At 56.4% G+C, this 14,766-nt stretch overlaps 2 protein-coding genes across 7 annotated transcripts in view; one reads left to right on the forward strand and one right to left on the reverse strand.

Moving 5' to 3' along the window:
• Window positions 1–5,956, forward strand: part of WDR34 (WD repeat domain 34) — a 16,568-nt gene extending 10,612 nt beyond the window's left edge. For 2 of the 4 annotated variants that reach the window (XM_011364179.2, XM_023533000.1), the window contains 7 exons: window positions 2,407–2,516; window positions 3,037–3,194; window positions 3,757–3,866; window positions 4,360–4,527; window positions 4,754–4,986; window positions 5,263–5,420; window positions 5,609–5,956. In XM_011364179.2, the coding sequence (XP_011362481.1) occupies window positions 2,407–2,516; window positions 3,037–3,194; window positions 3,757–3,866; window positions 4,360–4,527; window positions 4,754–4,986; window positions 5,263–5,420; window positions 5,609–5,847 (1,176 nt within the window). In that variant the 3' untranslated portion in view covers window positions 5,848–5,956. The remainder of the gene's footprint in view (window positions 1–2,406; window positions 2,517–3,036; window positions 3,195–3,756; window positions 3,867–4,359; window positions 4,528–4,753; window positions 4,987–5,262; window positions 5,421–5,608) is intronic. The other 2 variants (XM_023533001.1, XM_023532999.1) reach the window with 2 other exon arrangements.
• A 1-nt stretch (window position 5,957) lies between these two features.
• The window catches only part of SPTAN1 (spectrin alpha, non-erythrocytic 1), a 48,032-nt gene continuing 39,223 nt past the window's right edge, over window positions 5,958–14,766 (reverse strand). Inside the window, exons 43-54 of one of the 3 annotated variants that reach the window (XM_011364178.2) lie at window positions 13,485–13,644; window positions 12,850–12,926; window positions 12,220–12,429; window positions 11,517–11,813; window positions 10,939–11,051; window positions 10,519–10,536; window positions 8,014–8,068; window positions 7,384–7,580; window positions 7,220–7,273; window positions 6,985–7,131; window positions 6,759–6,906; window positions 5,958–6,431 (exon numbers count right to left, since the gene is read on the reverse strand). In XM_011364178.2, coding sequence (XP_011362480.1) covers window positions 6,306–6,431; window positions 6,759–6,906; window positions 6,985–7,131; window positions 7,220–7,273; window positions 7,384–7,580; window positions 8,014–8,068; window positions 10,519–10,536; window positions 10,939–11,051; window positions 11,517–11,813; window positions 12,220–12,429; window positions 12,850–12,926; window positions 13,485–13,644 — 1,602 coding nt within the window. In that variant the 3' untranslated portion in view covers window positions 5,958–6,305. The remainder of the gene's footprint in view (window positions 6,432–6,758; window positions 6,907–6,984; window positions 7,132–7,219; window positions 7,274–7,383; window positions 7,581–8,013; window positions 8,069–10,518; window positions 10,537–10,938; window positions 11,052–11,516; window positions 11,814–12,219; window positions 12,430–12,849; window positions 12,927–13,484; window positions 13,645–14,766) is intronic. The other 2 variants (XM_011364176.2, XM_011364177.2) reach the window with 2 other exon arrangements.

A 14,766-nucleotide genomic window follows, 5' to 3' on the forward strand; every position in this document is an offset into this window, starting at 1 on the left:
TTCGCAGACTTCACATTTGTCCTTTTAAAATGCCACTTAATGCTTCATTCATGAACTTTTTTTTTTTTTTTTTTGCGTCAGGTTTGTCAAGATCTATTTTCTATGCAGATAAATCCACCCTCTGTGCTGTACTGAGTCTTGGCAAACACCCCCAACCCCCACACCCTGTACGTCCCCCAGCGAAGGTATAGAACAGCCCCATTATCCCCTAATCACCTCCCTTACTTAGTTGTCTCGTTGTTGATGGTAAATTGTCCCCATCATTGCAATTATGGTGTTATGATAAATAACTTAATGTCTATTCAGGCATCCCCCCTTATCCGTGGGAAATGATGCCCAAAACCCCAGGTGGTTCCGAGCCCTGTGCCACACGCAGGTCCTGGAACAAGGCCCCTTCACTCAGCCGTTTTGTTACGGTGTTGATGAGTTGCTGTGGAACTCAACTTTTGTTTGTATCAATTAGCCCGTGATAAAATTGGTTTCATTATACATCGTTTCGCTTAAAAGTTAGGTGAGGACATCATATATACCATTTTTTCTTATATACGTTTACCTGTGATGAAATTCAGTTTACAAATTGAGCACAGTAAGAGACTGACAACAACAATATAAAATAGAACAATTGTAACACTATACTGTAATAAAAGTTATGTAAATGTGACATTATTCAGTAAGATAAGGGTGACTTGACCCCAAGCACTGCAATACTGAGGCGGCTACTAAGTGGCTAACGGGCGTGGAGCGTGTATAACGTGGAGACACTGGGCAGAGGGGTCATTCCCGCCCTGGGCAGGACGGGGTGCGACAGCGAGAAACTTCATCACGCTACTCAGAACAGCGTGCAATTTAAAACTTACGGATGCTTTATTTCTGGAATTTCTCATTTAATATTGTCAGACGGTGGTGGATTCTGGGCAACTGGAACGGCAGAAAGGGGAACTGCACATAAGGGAGGCAACCGTGGTTTGTTTCTAATTTAAACCTTTATTGAACGTAACGTAGAAACATACGCATACGACAAGTTTTCAGGGCTGTGACTTTTCACAAAGTGAAAACGCTTGTGGAATCAGAACCCAGATGAAGAAACCAGCCGAATGTTACCAGATCCCTGAATGATTTCTCGTGCCCCCTCCATTCCCTACCCCGCCGTGTAGCTCTGTTTTAAAATGACAGCTGGAGAGAGAATTCACATCCCATTCAATCTACTCATGGAAAGTGTACAGTTCAGTGAGTTTAATATTAATTTTCTAGAGTTGTGCAACCATTGTCACAGTCAGTTTTAGAACATTTTTCTCATCCCGAAAAGAAACCCCATCCCCGCTCGCCCTCACTCCCCATTCCAGCCCCAGCCGCTGGCAACTACGGACCTGCTTTCTCTGTCCGTAGACTGGTCTGTTCTGAACATTTTGTACAAACTGAACCACATAAGAGGGGGTCTTTTGTGACTGGCTTCTCCCACTTGGCAGGATGTTGTCGAGGTTCATCGTGTCGTAGCATCTAATGGCACTTCAGACCCTGTGTGGCTGAGTAATACTCCGTCGTGGGGACGTGTCACCTCAGTCTGTCGGCTGATGGACGTTTTGGCTATGATGAATGATGCCGTGAAAGTTCGTGTACAGGTGTTTCTGTAAGCGTGCTGTAAGTTCTCTGGAGTGGACGCCCAGCGGGGCTGCTGGGTGCACAGTGACTTTTTAACATCTCGAGGACCCGCCAGCCTGTTTTCCACAGCGGCCACGTGCCTCTGCGTTCTCGTGAGCAGTGTGCGTGGGACCCCACCATACTACTTTTTATGGATCTCGGATTCTTTCCATCGGATAGTTTCTGTGTGTGGGTCTCTGAGGTCAAGAGGTATGAGCTTTCCACAGGAGGTATGGCCTACTGCACGTCGCTTCCTGGGAGGTTTGTGCCGAGCCTCGTGGAGGACGGCACTGCCAGCCTTCCCGTTCGCTGCCGCCAGCCTGCTGCAGGCTGAGAAAGAAGATGCCAGGGCTTTAAAAACACTTTTTTGTGTGTGCTAAAATACTCAGAACATAAAATTCACCATCTTAACCATTTTTAGGTGTACGGCCCTGTGGCACTGAACATCATTGTGCAGCCATCAGCACCATCCAGCTCCAGAAGCCAAAGCTTCTGAAATCGTGTGTAGAACAGGGTCCAGCTATGACCCGGGGCCGGCTGCGTGTCTCGGTTCGCAAGGCCCTTCCTTCTGGGTTTCCAGAAGCATCCTGTTAGGGAAGGTGTCGGCACACAGGCTCCACATTTTCCTCCGGGGCTGGGCTGTGGACTTGGATAGCTTTCAGGGTCTGGGAAAGCCCAAGCCTGTGTGTGGTTTTTGTTAGGTGGTGTCAAGGCCACCTGCTGTATGGCTTTCAGGCTCAGGGTTGGGGATGGTCTGTCTCTTGGCAGGTGACCTGCCTGCACACCCTGAGCTACCCCCCAGCCCAAGGACAGGGTATGCATGTGACCAGTGTCTCCTGGAACACGACCGGCTCTGTGGTGGCCTGTGCCTATGGCCGGTGAGTGGCAGCAGTGGTAGGTGTGGGGCAGTGGGAGGCCCTTGGACCCCTATCCGAGCCTGTCACCCTGTCTGCACAGTGAAGGCTGGGCCCAGAGCCTGCTTATTCTGGGAGTCTTCCTTCTCAGTGCTGCCTGGGCAATGGGGTGGCAGAGAGAGAGCAGGGGAGGGAGGGGCCTGGAGCCCAGGACTCCCAGTGCCCACCGGCCAGCCCTGGGCAGTGAGCTCTGGGCCTGCCTCACCTCCACGAGCTGCTTCCTGATGTGCGAGGGTGCCCCCACCCCACCATTGTATGGACCCACCTTTGGTTCCCGGGGACCCTTTTGCAGAGAAAGTCATGCCCTTGGGGTGCCATGGAGGAGCCTGTGCCACTTTGATACCTGGTGCAGTGTCTGGGTATGATGGGGGCACGAGCTGATCTGTTTGGGGGTGGTGGGGGAGAGGTGGGTCAGGTGACAGGAGCAAGGTGGGGATGAAGCCCCTGGCCTAGGAGCAGAGCCAGCCGAGGCATGTCTCTGCAGGCTGGACGATGGAGACTGGAGCACGCTGAAGTCCTTCGTGTGCGCCTGGAACCTGGACCGGCGAGGCCTGAGCCCCCGGCAGCCGTCAGCGGTGGTGGAGGTGCCCAGCGCGGTCATGTGCCTGGCCTTTCACCCCACGCAGCCGTCCCATATTGCAGGTGAGCTCCCAGCCTGCTTCACCTCTGCTCCCCACCCCGCAGAGGGTGGCCAAAGGGGAGCTCTCCACTGGGCCCCCCGCCAGGGCGGGACTCCTGGGAGGCAGAGGCCACAGGGGACTGACCCCTGGGCTCAGTGAGGATGCTGGGTCGGCCTGTGCCAGGTGTGGACCTTAGGGGAAGAGGAGACAGGTCCTTAGCTGAGTCTTGAGGGGGTGTGGGCCATGCAGAGGTGCAGCCTGGTCAGGGTGAGAGGCCGGAAGAAGCAGGCACCCTTGGGGAGCTGTCAGTGGTGATAGGAGCTGAGCATTCTGGGAAAGGGGGGTCATGCTGGAGGGGTTGCAGTTGAGCAGGGGCAGTCAGCCTGGCGGCAGGAGGCGCTTCCTAGGGTGGGGCACAGCAGGAGAGTGTGAGACCTGGGGACCTGGACTTTCCCTCCTCAGGATGGTTTTGGGGGAAGTGGCTCTGCATTCTGGATCAGGGGCTGGGAGGGCTGGGTACTTGGCCAGGAAGCCAGGCTGCTGGGCGTGCGTCAGCTCCTGCCCGGGCCTACTTGGTCCTGCAGGTGGGCTGTACAGTGGCGAGGTGCTGGTGTGGGACATGAGCCGTCCTGAGGACCCGTTGCTCTGGCGTACAGGCCTGACAGACGACACACACAGAGACCCTGTGTCCCAGGTCAGAGCAGCGGGCTGTTGGGTGGGTCGGCGGCTCCTTCCCCAAGCTGGGTCTTGCTGTCATGGGCCTGCTGCTTGAGGCAGAGCTGGAGAGAGGGTGCCGCTTGGCACAGCCGTGGAAGAAGGTCACCAGGCAGTTGGCAGTTGGACAGCTGCTTTCTGCATTCTTGGAGCTCCTGGGGCATGAGTCACAACCCTGCCCCTAGCAGGAGCCACCCCCAGGGCCCTGGGCCATTCCCGGACTCCTCCACCCAAGCTGCAGTGAGGGGCTCCCAGCTGTCCTGGCTTTCTGCTGGGACTGGGGGAAGGACTTGGGGCCTTCCACGCCTGCCCCTGGAGGGTGAGGCGGCTCCCAGGCCTCCCCTCTGAATTGTTTTTTCCGGGAAGAGAAAGGGAGCGGGGTGGAGAATGACATCTTGCTGGGAGGTGGGGGGCGGGCTGGGTCAAGCATCCCTCCCTCGACCTTGTCCCCACACTCTGTTGTCCTGTCCCAGGTGGTTTGGCTACCCGAGCCCCGCCACAGCCACCGCTTCCGCGTGCTGAGTGTGGCCACTGACGGGAAGGTGCTGCTCTGGCAGGGGGCCGGGGCAGGCCAGCTGCGGCTCACCGAGGGCTTCGCCCTGGTCGTGCAGCAGCTGCCACGGAACACTAAGCTGAAGAAGGTACGCGGGGGCTGGGGCCGCTGCCCCGGGGGATGGCCCCCAAGGCAGCTCCGGCCTGTGGGACCCCCCGAGCGGGTGAGCCTTGGGAGGCGGGCACGGGCGCCAGCACCACCCGCCGAGCCGGGCCGCGATCTCTTTGGGCCGTCGCGTCCACTCGTGCGCCTGGGCTCCTTTGGGACACTGACCAGATTCCCTTGGCTCTGCCCTGCTGTCCACTTCTCCATAGCCTCACCGGGGCGAGACCGAGGTGGGCGCCACGGCGGTGGCTTTCTCCAGCTTTGACCCCAGCCTTTTCGTTCTGGGCACGGAAGGCGGCTTCCCACTCAAGTGTTCCCTGGCAGCGGAAGAGGCCGCCCTCACGCGGATGCCCAGCTCTGTGTCCCTGCGGGCCCCGGCCCAGTTCACCTTCTCTCCCCATGGCGGCCCTGTCTACTCTGTGAGCTGTTCCCCTTTCCACAGGTAGGGAAGGCCCGGCCTGGGGGTCATCGTCCTCCATCAGCCACAGGGAGAGCGGAGGAGTCCCGCCAGGCCTCACCAGAGAACGCCGAAAGGACCTGCAGCCTGGCCTGGGCCCTCCCCATTTGAGCGCTGGTGTCCAGCTCTCTGGTGGTCGGCCTGGGGGATCGGCCCCTCCCTGCCGAGGCCCCCAGGTTGGTGCTCCAGGGGGGCTTTTCAGGAGCCCGAGTACCCAGCACTCATCCCCTTGCCTGGCTTTCTGCCCCATGTCCCATCTAGGAATCTCTTCCTAAGCGCGGGAACCGATGGCCACATCCACCTGTACTCCATGCTGCAGGCCCAGCCCCTGACATCCTTGCAGCTGTCGCACAAGTACCTGTTTGCTGTGCGCTGGTCTCCAGTGCGCCCCCTGGTGTTTGCGGCAGCTTCTGGTGAAGGTAGGAAATGGCATGCCAGGCTTGGATCCATTAAGTGCACAGCCCAGGCATTTACGTGGAATTCTCGGTTAGACGTGGACCGCACCTGGGCTGAGGCCGCCTCCCCCGTGTGGGAAGGAGAGTGAACTGGGCGGTATTCTTATTTTGTGCTGTGGTCCCTCTTATCCTACCGACCTCTCCCCCTGCAGGTGATGTGCAGCTGTTTGATCTCCACAAAAGCTCCCAGAAACCCACGGTTTCAGTCAAGCAAACCCAGGATGAAAGCCCTGTCTACTGTCTTGAATTTAATCGCCAGCAAACTCAGCTCCTGGCCGCTGGCGATGCCAAGGGCACGGTGAAGGTGTGGCAGCTGAGCACTGAGTTCACTGAACAGGGGCCCCGGGAGACAGAGGACTTAGACCAGCTGGCAGCAGAGGTGGCTACCTGAGGACATCAAAGCCATGGTGGGGCGTGTCACTAAATGCAGAGGCAGGTGGGGTGAGGCTACAGCCGTGCTGAGCTGTGTATTTCTGATGGAAAATGAATGAAAAACAAGTCTTGGGGGAGAGGCGTCATTTATTTGTCTATTACATGAAAACGAAATGGTGGGGGTGGTAAAGAACAGGGAAACGAGACAGCTGCCTAGATTTTTCTGAAGCTGGAATGGGGCAGCTGGCTTCAAGACAGGAATCTGGGTCCCCACAGCAACGTGGCGTTTGCGACTGGACCAGAAGCAGTTTATTGAAGCACCATTTTCTACTAAGTCCTATCCCAAGCTAAGCAAATTTAAAGTTACATTGGAAAGTAACACTGTCTGGAATATTTTTAAGAGCACAGAGGAGGTGACATGCAGCAAGGCGACGGCAGGGCAAGCAGCTGGGCCGGGCTAACCAAGGAGCGGGAGGATCAATTCACGAAGAGCGAGCGAGTGAACTCGACATAGTCAAAAGCAGTGGGGAGTTCGCGGCCCTTGCCGTCCACATAGGGCTTCATGTGGGAGACGCAGTAGTCTGCTTGTTCCCGAGTCAGGTTCTGGAAGGGAAAATGGCACCTGTCAGACAAGTCATCACCAGCCACGCTGAGGCAAGGGTGGGAGGGGTGAGGGGGCGCAGGCGGGGCAGGGCAGGTAGACTTCAAAAACGTTAATGCCCACGCTTCAGGAGGGTCTGTGCCCACAATCTGGAGCCGGTCCTGTGAGCTGACTGAGACTCTGGCCTGGACTGGGATTCACGGGTCAGGGGGCAGTACAAACCAGGCCTGTTCCCGTGGATGCAGCTGTCCCTAACCTGGGCAGCCTTTGGTTTTACTTTTCAAAGGAACCTCAACCCCCACCCCGGGCAGAGGGAGCAGAGGCCGGACCTGGTACAGTTCCTCCTTGGTCACGTAGGGCTTGCCCTCAGAGCTCAGGGCCCGGAAGGCGCTCTCGATCTCCTCGCTGGACTTGACATTCTCGGTTTCTCGGCTGATCATGAAAGCCATGTACTCTTGCAGGGAGACATGACCGTCCCTGGGGAGGGGCAAGGGCAGTGAGAGGGGGCAGCAGGCATCTCAGGGATGGCCGCTCCCACCACCCGCCGAGGCTCACCGGTTCGGGTCCACAGTGTCCAGAATTGCCTCAAACTCTGGGTCAGGCTCCCCTTCCTCCACCATGGGCAGGTCGTAGCCCAGGGAGCGCAGGCAGGACTTGAACTCCTGGTGGTTCAGGCGGCCAGATTTGTCCTTGTCAAAGTGTCTGCAGCACAAAGCCAAGGACAGCTAAGCACACAGGCCCCGCGGCTGAGCCCCGCCTCCCCGGCCAGGCAGGGTGCAGGTGCACTCACTTAAACATCATGCTGAACTCCTTGAGGGCTTCCTCGGTCACTCCTGTCGTGTTCCTGGAAGAAAGAAGGGATCAGGGGCCGGGCCCGCCACCCCACACAGCGCCCAGCCCACCAGAAGACCTGTGCTGGTTCTTCCCACAGCCCTTGGTGCCGGGCGCAGGTACCTGGCCTGGATCTGCTGCTCCAGGTTGTGCTGCATGCGCATGCCCAGCTGGTCAAGCTGGTCCCACTGCTGGGCCAGACCCACCGTGCTGTGCTCCGTGTACTTGTTGTCCAGGATCAGGGCTTCCTCCATGGCTGCCCCCAGGTCCTCAATCTTCTTCAGCTGACTTCTCATTGCTCGAATCTCCTGGTGCTTGCGCTGCAGGGATGGGGAAGCAAAGATGTGTGGGACGGGCTCTTGCCTGTAACCAGGCCCAAGGGCCTGCTTGATGGCCCTCCGAGCCTGAGTGCAGGGCTGTCTGCAAAGGGAAAGGTGGGTTGGGGTGCAGGGCAGACATCGGCAGCCTCAGAAGAGGGAAATATTTCAGCGTGAGCATCACGAACCAGTGGGCAGACCTGCCCAGTGAACCGTATGTGCCAAGGGCCAGAGGAGACTCTTTTTAAGCAAGCCTTCAGGTAGCAACCATCAGAGACAAAGAATTTCTTTAAAATGATGGAGGCCCAGCCTGCTTTAAGCCGAGGGGAAGAGGTACACGACTAGCCCAGCCTGCACCCAGCTTTAAAGCAGGCAGACCTGCGGGGGTGGTGAGCTGACGAGTCTTGGCTAGGCTGGGAGCCCGCGGGGCACTTACTTTGGTAGCTTCGAGCTGGGATTCGAGGGTCCCGGACTCTTCCACCATGCAGGACCTAAACACGGAAGCTCAGTGAGGCAAGAAGGGCCTGCTAGAAATTATCCTTAGACAAAACCATCTACAGTCCTAAGTTTTATTAAGGAAACAAAACTTAGCTACCAGCTCTCTTTTCCTAAGTGGCCCTGGGAGCCAGGCAGGGCGGTGGTATCTTCGCAATTCAGGGCTGGGAAGCTGCTGCTACATGTGGAGTGCCACCTGCCCAAGGCCAACTGGTGGGCCACGGCTGAGCCCGACCCAGCCTACTCCCTGTTCCCTGGCTGGGTTCATTTCTCATGTGGCTCCTCAGGCCCAGCCAGGCTGTAACATGGTGACTGACCCATGTTAGGCCCTCAAGGGGTAACTCAGAAAATGATTTTAAAGTGCCCCCATGGGAACAGAGAGAGGCTACAGGCATGACAGTGCACCCCCTCTGCAGCCGCAGAGTAGATGCCCGATACAGCCCTGCCACCTGACACATGGGGAGACCGCAGGGAAGAGGAGAGGCTGACAAGCTGACAGCCGCCCCCCAGAAATCCCTGGAGTCTCCTGCAGGCTCCTAAGGAGGGGAGCCACATTCCAGAGTGAATGACGGCAGTGGCAGCAGAGGCAATCAGATGACCCGCAGACGTGGAAACTGGGCGCTAAGAGATCGTGACCAGATTTAGGTTTTGAAATGGCTCTAATTCTGCCCAAAGGAGGGAAGTGGTTGTCACTAAGCCCCAGACTGAGGGTCCATGACCTAGAGACACAGTGCCAGAGGTTCCTTCCAGGGCCACGTTCTGAAGAGCAGGGGGTGTCTGGGGAGCCTCCATCTTCCCGACATAACATGGTGCAAGGTCACAGAAAACAACCAGTGAATGAAGACGACAAACGGGTTGGGGTCACGTGCAGGGGCAAGTCACACTGTGCGCGTGTCCTTGGTGGGATTTTGGCCCAGCCACCCTGTAGCCATGTTTGCCCCAACCTACCCTTTTAACACCCCGCGAGCCAGGGTTAGCTCTGAAACCTCCCCAAGTTCAAAGTGTCTAGCAAGGCAAGGCCCCAGGCTTTCTCCTACCCCAGCAGACTCACAGTCACGCCAAGTCCCCCAGGGCAAAGCACACCCCCAGGACCTGGGGGCAGGAGGCTAGGTGCTAGTGCAGTGAGAGGGGGACAGACCTCTCCATCCCAAGCGGCCGAGGGTGGTGGGTTAGTCAGAAAGCAGAGCCGCCTGGGAAGTCAGAGTGCATGGGTAAAACCACAGTGAGGTAAGAAAAATGAGAAAAACCTTCCAGACAGATCATCCCCAACTTCATACTGATAGACACGAATGACCCGACGATATGCTATGCTAGTCAAAGAGAAGAAACCAAATGAATACACCAGAGAAAGGGAAGGCAAGAGCATAGAGACAGACACACCCCACAAGGCGCAAGCTGGCAGCGCACAGGCAGGGACCTGTGGAGGGGCAGACGAGGGCCAGGCAGGCAGCCTCGGGGCAGCTCACACTGGGACTGGGCAAGACAGGTCAGGGCTGGGGAGGAGCCACACGGTAAGGGAAACATGGCACCTTACGGAGACAAGATCAAGACCAGCAGACAGCCACAGGGGCCCAGGAGAAGAGCAGATGCCACGTGGCTTATGAGCTCAAGTGAGAAACTGATCCCTAAATTCTGACCGATTTTGCCTTCAGCACGTGGGGTCGGATCAGTGTGGCCATATTTCTCCTACTGCCCAATTTACCTATCTGCACAGCCTTAGGAGTGCTAGTCTAAGACACCTGTCCCATCAACCCTGTCCTTGACAGTGGGCCTGGAAGAGAATGCAAAGCTGACCGATCCAGGCAGAAACCAAGGCCTGGAGGAGAGGCCCCTACTGGGACTGGGTGGGACAGCCCTGCTCCTCGGGCTCCTCCCAAGCCCTGTCTCTCCATGACTCAGAAACACTGGACACTTCTGTCTTCTATTAGGGCAAACGGCACCTGTCCCTGGGAAAACGGGGGTGCTGGGGGAGAGGTCAGTGCACGGCCGGGGACTTACTGCACCAGCCTGAGCCCCTTAAATACTGTCATCCCACTTTATGCCTACAACCTCCTAAGAACTAAATATGGAGGAGCAGAAGAGCACTCCAGTACCACCCTGCGCTGAACCACATGGGGTTCCGGCGGCTCTGGACTGAGCTCTGGCCTCCTGGCCCGGTCACATTCCTTACCCAAGAGCCCGTGGAATCTGAACAGAAAGGTGGAAGTGGCTCTCGTTCCCAGACCGCAGGCTGTGGGGACAGTGGGCTGTGGGGCAGGGCACACGCTCCTTACGAGGTGACAGGGATGGGGCAGGGGAAGTGCAGCCTGCCCAGGGCAGGAAGGGTCAGGAAGGGCCATCCTGGGATCCTCCGAAAGCCAGGCCACAGGGGCACACAGGGCAGAGGGACAAGCACACGAGACACCACCGCACCACAAGCCCAGAGAAATAAGAAGACAATATTAACCCATCGAGGAGATACGTTCTGTGGAGATGGGATCCGAGTAGCCGCAAGACAAGGTGGTGTCCGGACAGCAGCGATCGGGAGGAAGGGACAGAGAGAGACACAAGGAAGAAAAGAGAAACAAAACCAACAGCATCAGTATGCACACCGTACTCGACCCCTCACCGATCTGTCACTGAGGCGCCGCTCGGGGCTGACGGGGGCCATGCATGCTCCCACCCAATCCGGGACACCTAGCAACCTGATCTTTGGGAAAAGCACCTTCAGGACACTGTGCCCACTCTGCCTACCCGTCCTCCTAGCCCTTCCTTCCTCATTCCCAGCATGCATTCTGCGTTCTGGCAGAGCCCCCCTCACCCTGCAGCTACGGGCCTGGGCCTTCGGCCTCGGGGACCAGGGCTAAGCGGGGGGCGGGGCTGGCACCTGGTCTCCTGGATCCACTGGTGGAATGCGTTGGCGTGCTGGGCGAACTCCTGGCGCAGCTTGTCATTCTCCTCCTGCCGGCGCTGCTCCTTCTGCAGCTCCAGCTCCCTTTCCTAAGGACCAAAGGGAGGCAGAGGCCACGTCAGCTCCACTCCCGGCCCCTCCTGCACAGAGAGGCTCAGGATGGAGACTCTCTGCCCTTGGGAATGAAGCAGCTGGCCTTACAATCTGGAAGGAGCAGGACACAGTTTTCTGAAGTGGAACACAACAAGAAAACAGTCACTCAGGGGGACAGGGAGGACTTGATGTTAACCCGGGGACAGCAAGGAGGGGTCTGGGAGACATTCGATGAGCTCAGAGTTCTGGCTGCATACGAGCCTTCGGGAACTCTGGCAAGATGTGCTGTGGAAGTGACTGAGACCGGCAGGGGGCGTGCTGCTGGACTGACACCCGGTAGCTTCTGACAAAGGGGCTTCCACTGCCGAGTCCCATCACCCTCCAGCTGGAAGGTGTTTCTCTGAGCAGAGGTCACAGGCCGACAGCCTGGGCAGAAGTGCAGGGAGCAGCGGGCAGGGCACCTTGATGATCTTCTGCAGGTTCCGCCAGGTCTCCTCCAAGGCCTCCATGGTGAACCAGGTGTAGGGGTTGGAGGCCACGCGGAAGCTCTTGATCTGGCGGTCCAGCTCGGCCAGCTGGTTGAAGTCGGCCTGGGCAGAGCTGAGCGAGGAGCGGAAGGCGTCATGGGCCTCTCGCAGGGCTTTGATCTCCTCCAGGGAGTTGCAGCGCACTGGGTCTGTCAGATCCTCCTCTGCGTTTTCAAACCAGCTGTTGAAGGCAGAAGCCTTTTTGGCAAAGGTCAGGAAGAGGTCCTCTACCTGCAAGCAGAGGAGACCAAGTTAGGACAGGGGCCAGGGCTGGCAGCGCCATCCTGCGGCAGGGAGCGTTTGGGGGCAGGAAAGGTGGGGGGGCGTTCCTAGGGCATCAGAGTCAAAACGGCATGTGGCGGGCTTAGCTCCTTTCTCCAGTTCCACTTCCGAAAGCCCCCCGCATTTCTTCCCTTGCTCCCTTTCCCCCTCAGAACGTGTAAACCCAGTCTGTCCTGGGTCCTCCTGGATGGCAGCCTCATGCAGGAGAGGGTCTCACTGGCCTCGGTTTAAGCCGACTCCACGCCCCTGTGCAGAACACCTCTGTGCCAGGCTGAGGACAGAGCGTGGCAAATGGAAGATGGGTGTGCCTTCCCTGGGTACTGGACCAGCTGAGCTTTGCCCGGCCCACCCTTACCTTACGGAAGTGACTCTGAGCTTCCAGCAGCTTCTTCTTCCGGGTGGCCGAGTTGGCCAGAAGCTGGCTCCACCTCTTCATGAGGGCGGCGTGCCGGGCCTCGATGGCCTTTGACTGAATGTGCTTGGCGGCCAGCAGCTGATCCTTGAGGGCAGTGATGTTGGCAATGCCCTCCTGCTGGAAGGCCTGCAGGCCAGCATCAAAGGTTTCCTGGACAAGGAGCAACAGGCCAATTTGCAGTGACCGCAACGAGACTGGAACTTGCTCTGAGCGCCTCAACCAGACTGTCAGCCCAGAGTGCCCACCTTCTGCCACTCGGGTCACACCTACCCACTCTTCTGCATCTCCTTCAGACCGCAGATTACTTCCCGTCTCCTGCTTTCAGCCTCAGGCCACGCCCCACCCCGGAACTCCAGGCAGACCGAGGCCAGATGCCCGGAGCGGAAGTCCACAGCGCATCCTGCTGCGCTCAGCCCTGTGAGCGCTCATCGGGCTGTAGCACACAAGCCCAGTCTAGAAGCTCCCTGAGGACCGAAACTGTGCCTTGTTTACCACCGAGTCCCTAGGGCCTACTGTAAAATCGTCAAGTGTCTCAAAGAAAAATGCTGACCATCATTCGCCACAACTGACCTGTTTGGTAAGGAGAGTTTGGACAGAAGAGAGATCGCGGCCATAGTCATCTGTCTTCAAGCTGTTCTCCTTTTCACCTGGAAAACCAAACACGGGATATATATGTCAACGTAGTGAGATAAATTCAAAAGAAAAATTACCTTATTTACATTTAAATTTGAATATTACTAAGAAGAGTCTCTGAACCTACATTAGCTGCCTCCTCTCTGCACCCCAGACCCCCATTCTCCATCTGTGCCACATTACTTATGTGACACAGCAACTACCAAGGTCACATGGGTCTCGAAACCAGTCTAGTTCCTCCTCGACCAAGGCAATTGCACCCTGGACCCGGGCAGCTAGGGGGCAGTGCTGACGCAGTCTGGTGCCCGCCGCTGTGCTGTCCACTGCTGCTTTCATCATCCAAGTTTTACTTTGTTAACCCTCGTGCTGGCCCAGTGCTGGGCGCCGCTGAGGGCCTGGCTCCCTGGGTCAGGACATTGGCTCTGGAGGGTTTTCTGAAATGGTTACATTTGATTGGTTTCCTCTCTATAGAAGAAAACCCGCAGCGTAGAGCGTAGCTGAGCTGGGACTCCAGAGCAGCCCGCCTGGCCCGGGTGGGGAAGCACCCCGGGGCTCAGCGAGCCAGTGCTTACCGATCCAGGATTCCACCACGTCGGCTTTCCAGTTGAACTGGAGGAAGGCCGAGTTCTCGTCGAGCTTCGCCTTCCTCTGCGCCGCAGCCTTCTCCAAGTCAGACACTTTCCCATTCAAGCCCTTCATCTTTGAGGAGATGTTCTCCTCGTGGTGATTGTTCTAGGCCGTGAAGAGAAGCACGTTCCAGTCAGCCTCATGTCCTGTAAAGTTACCCGATGTGCACCCTCCCCGCCCGGGAAGGCCTCAGTTCCTGGCAGGTGGGCCATGTGCGTGCCCCACGCACCGCCGGGGGGAGAAGGGCGGGTGACACTTCTCAGAGCAAGAGATGGATACTGGCAACTGCACTTAGAGGAACTAACTCTAAAGAACGAACGAGGAATATGCTGAAATGTTAAGTCACAATGATGTATTCGTCAGCATTATTGATGGCAAAAGACTGGAAAAAGGCCTAATGATCACGTAAATACTATACATCCAAAAAATGGCTACTACCACAAATATGCAATAAAAACGATAGTTCAGGAAAATGTGTTGACACTGAGCAGACTGAAAATTATTAAGCCCCACTTTGCTTCAGTCTTGGTTAAATGTGTATTTGAAAACATATTCCACACGTCAGCATGAAGTTTCAAGAGAAACTCAGGCAGGAAACAAAGCCTGTTGTTGAGAATAATGCATTGGACTCTTTGTTGGAGGGCTGAAGAGTATTTACAAACCAGTTATGCCGCAGGTTTAAAGAACAGAGAACCTCATCCAGGGGTGTGTGTATGTGTTGAGCTGTACACAGGCCTCATCTCTATATGTACGTCATCTGTGTCTGAAATTAGTTTCACGCTAGTTTATTTGCCTATGAGAGGGCATGCAAAAAAAGCTCTTGAAAGCTCTCTGGTGAACATGGGTTTTCACCCGATTGTTACTACTATGGAGCAAATCTCTAGTCTCAAGGCCTGAAAGCTGGCTCAACTGCTCTGATGAGAAATCTTATTCACTTATGTGTTTGTGCCAGATAATTATAGTTGTTACAAGTTGTTTGTCATTCAGTGCTGAATGTCTGTCACTGCACCTAAGTGACTGGTGGTGATTCACTTGTGACCAACGGGGGCACTACATTTTGTTTGGAACTTGAACGTGTGATGTCACTGCTTGTGAAAGAACAGTTAAATTCTTATCTACTTCTGCTCTCTCTCTAAAGAGCTGTTTGGACAAAATAAACCTTGTGATTTTAACATTCATTTCTTCAACGTTCTGTACAGTAGCCAGGTTTTAGGTAATTTTATAGGG

The sequence above is a fragment of the Pteropus vampyrus genome, unplaced genomic scaffold, assembly GCF_000151845.1.
Source record: "Pteropus vampyrus isolate Shadow unplaced genomic scaffold, Pvam_2.0 Scaffold95, whole genome shotgun sequence".
NCBI lineage: Eukaryota > Metazoa > Chordata > Mammalia > Chiroptera > Pteropodidae > Pteropus > Pteropus vampyrus.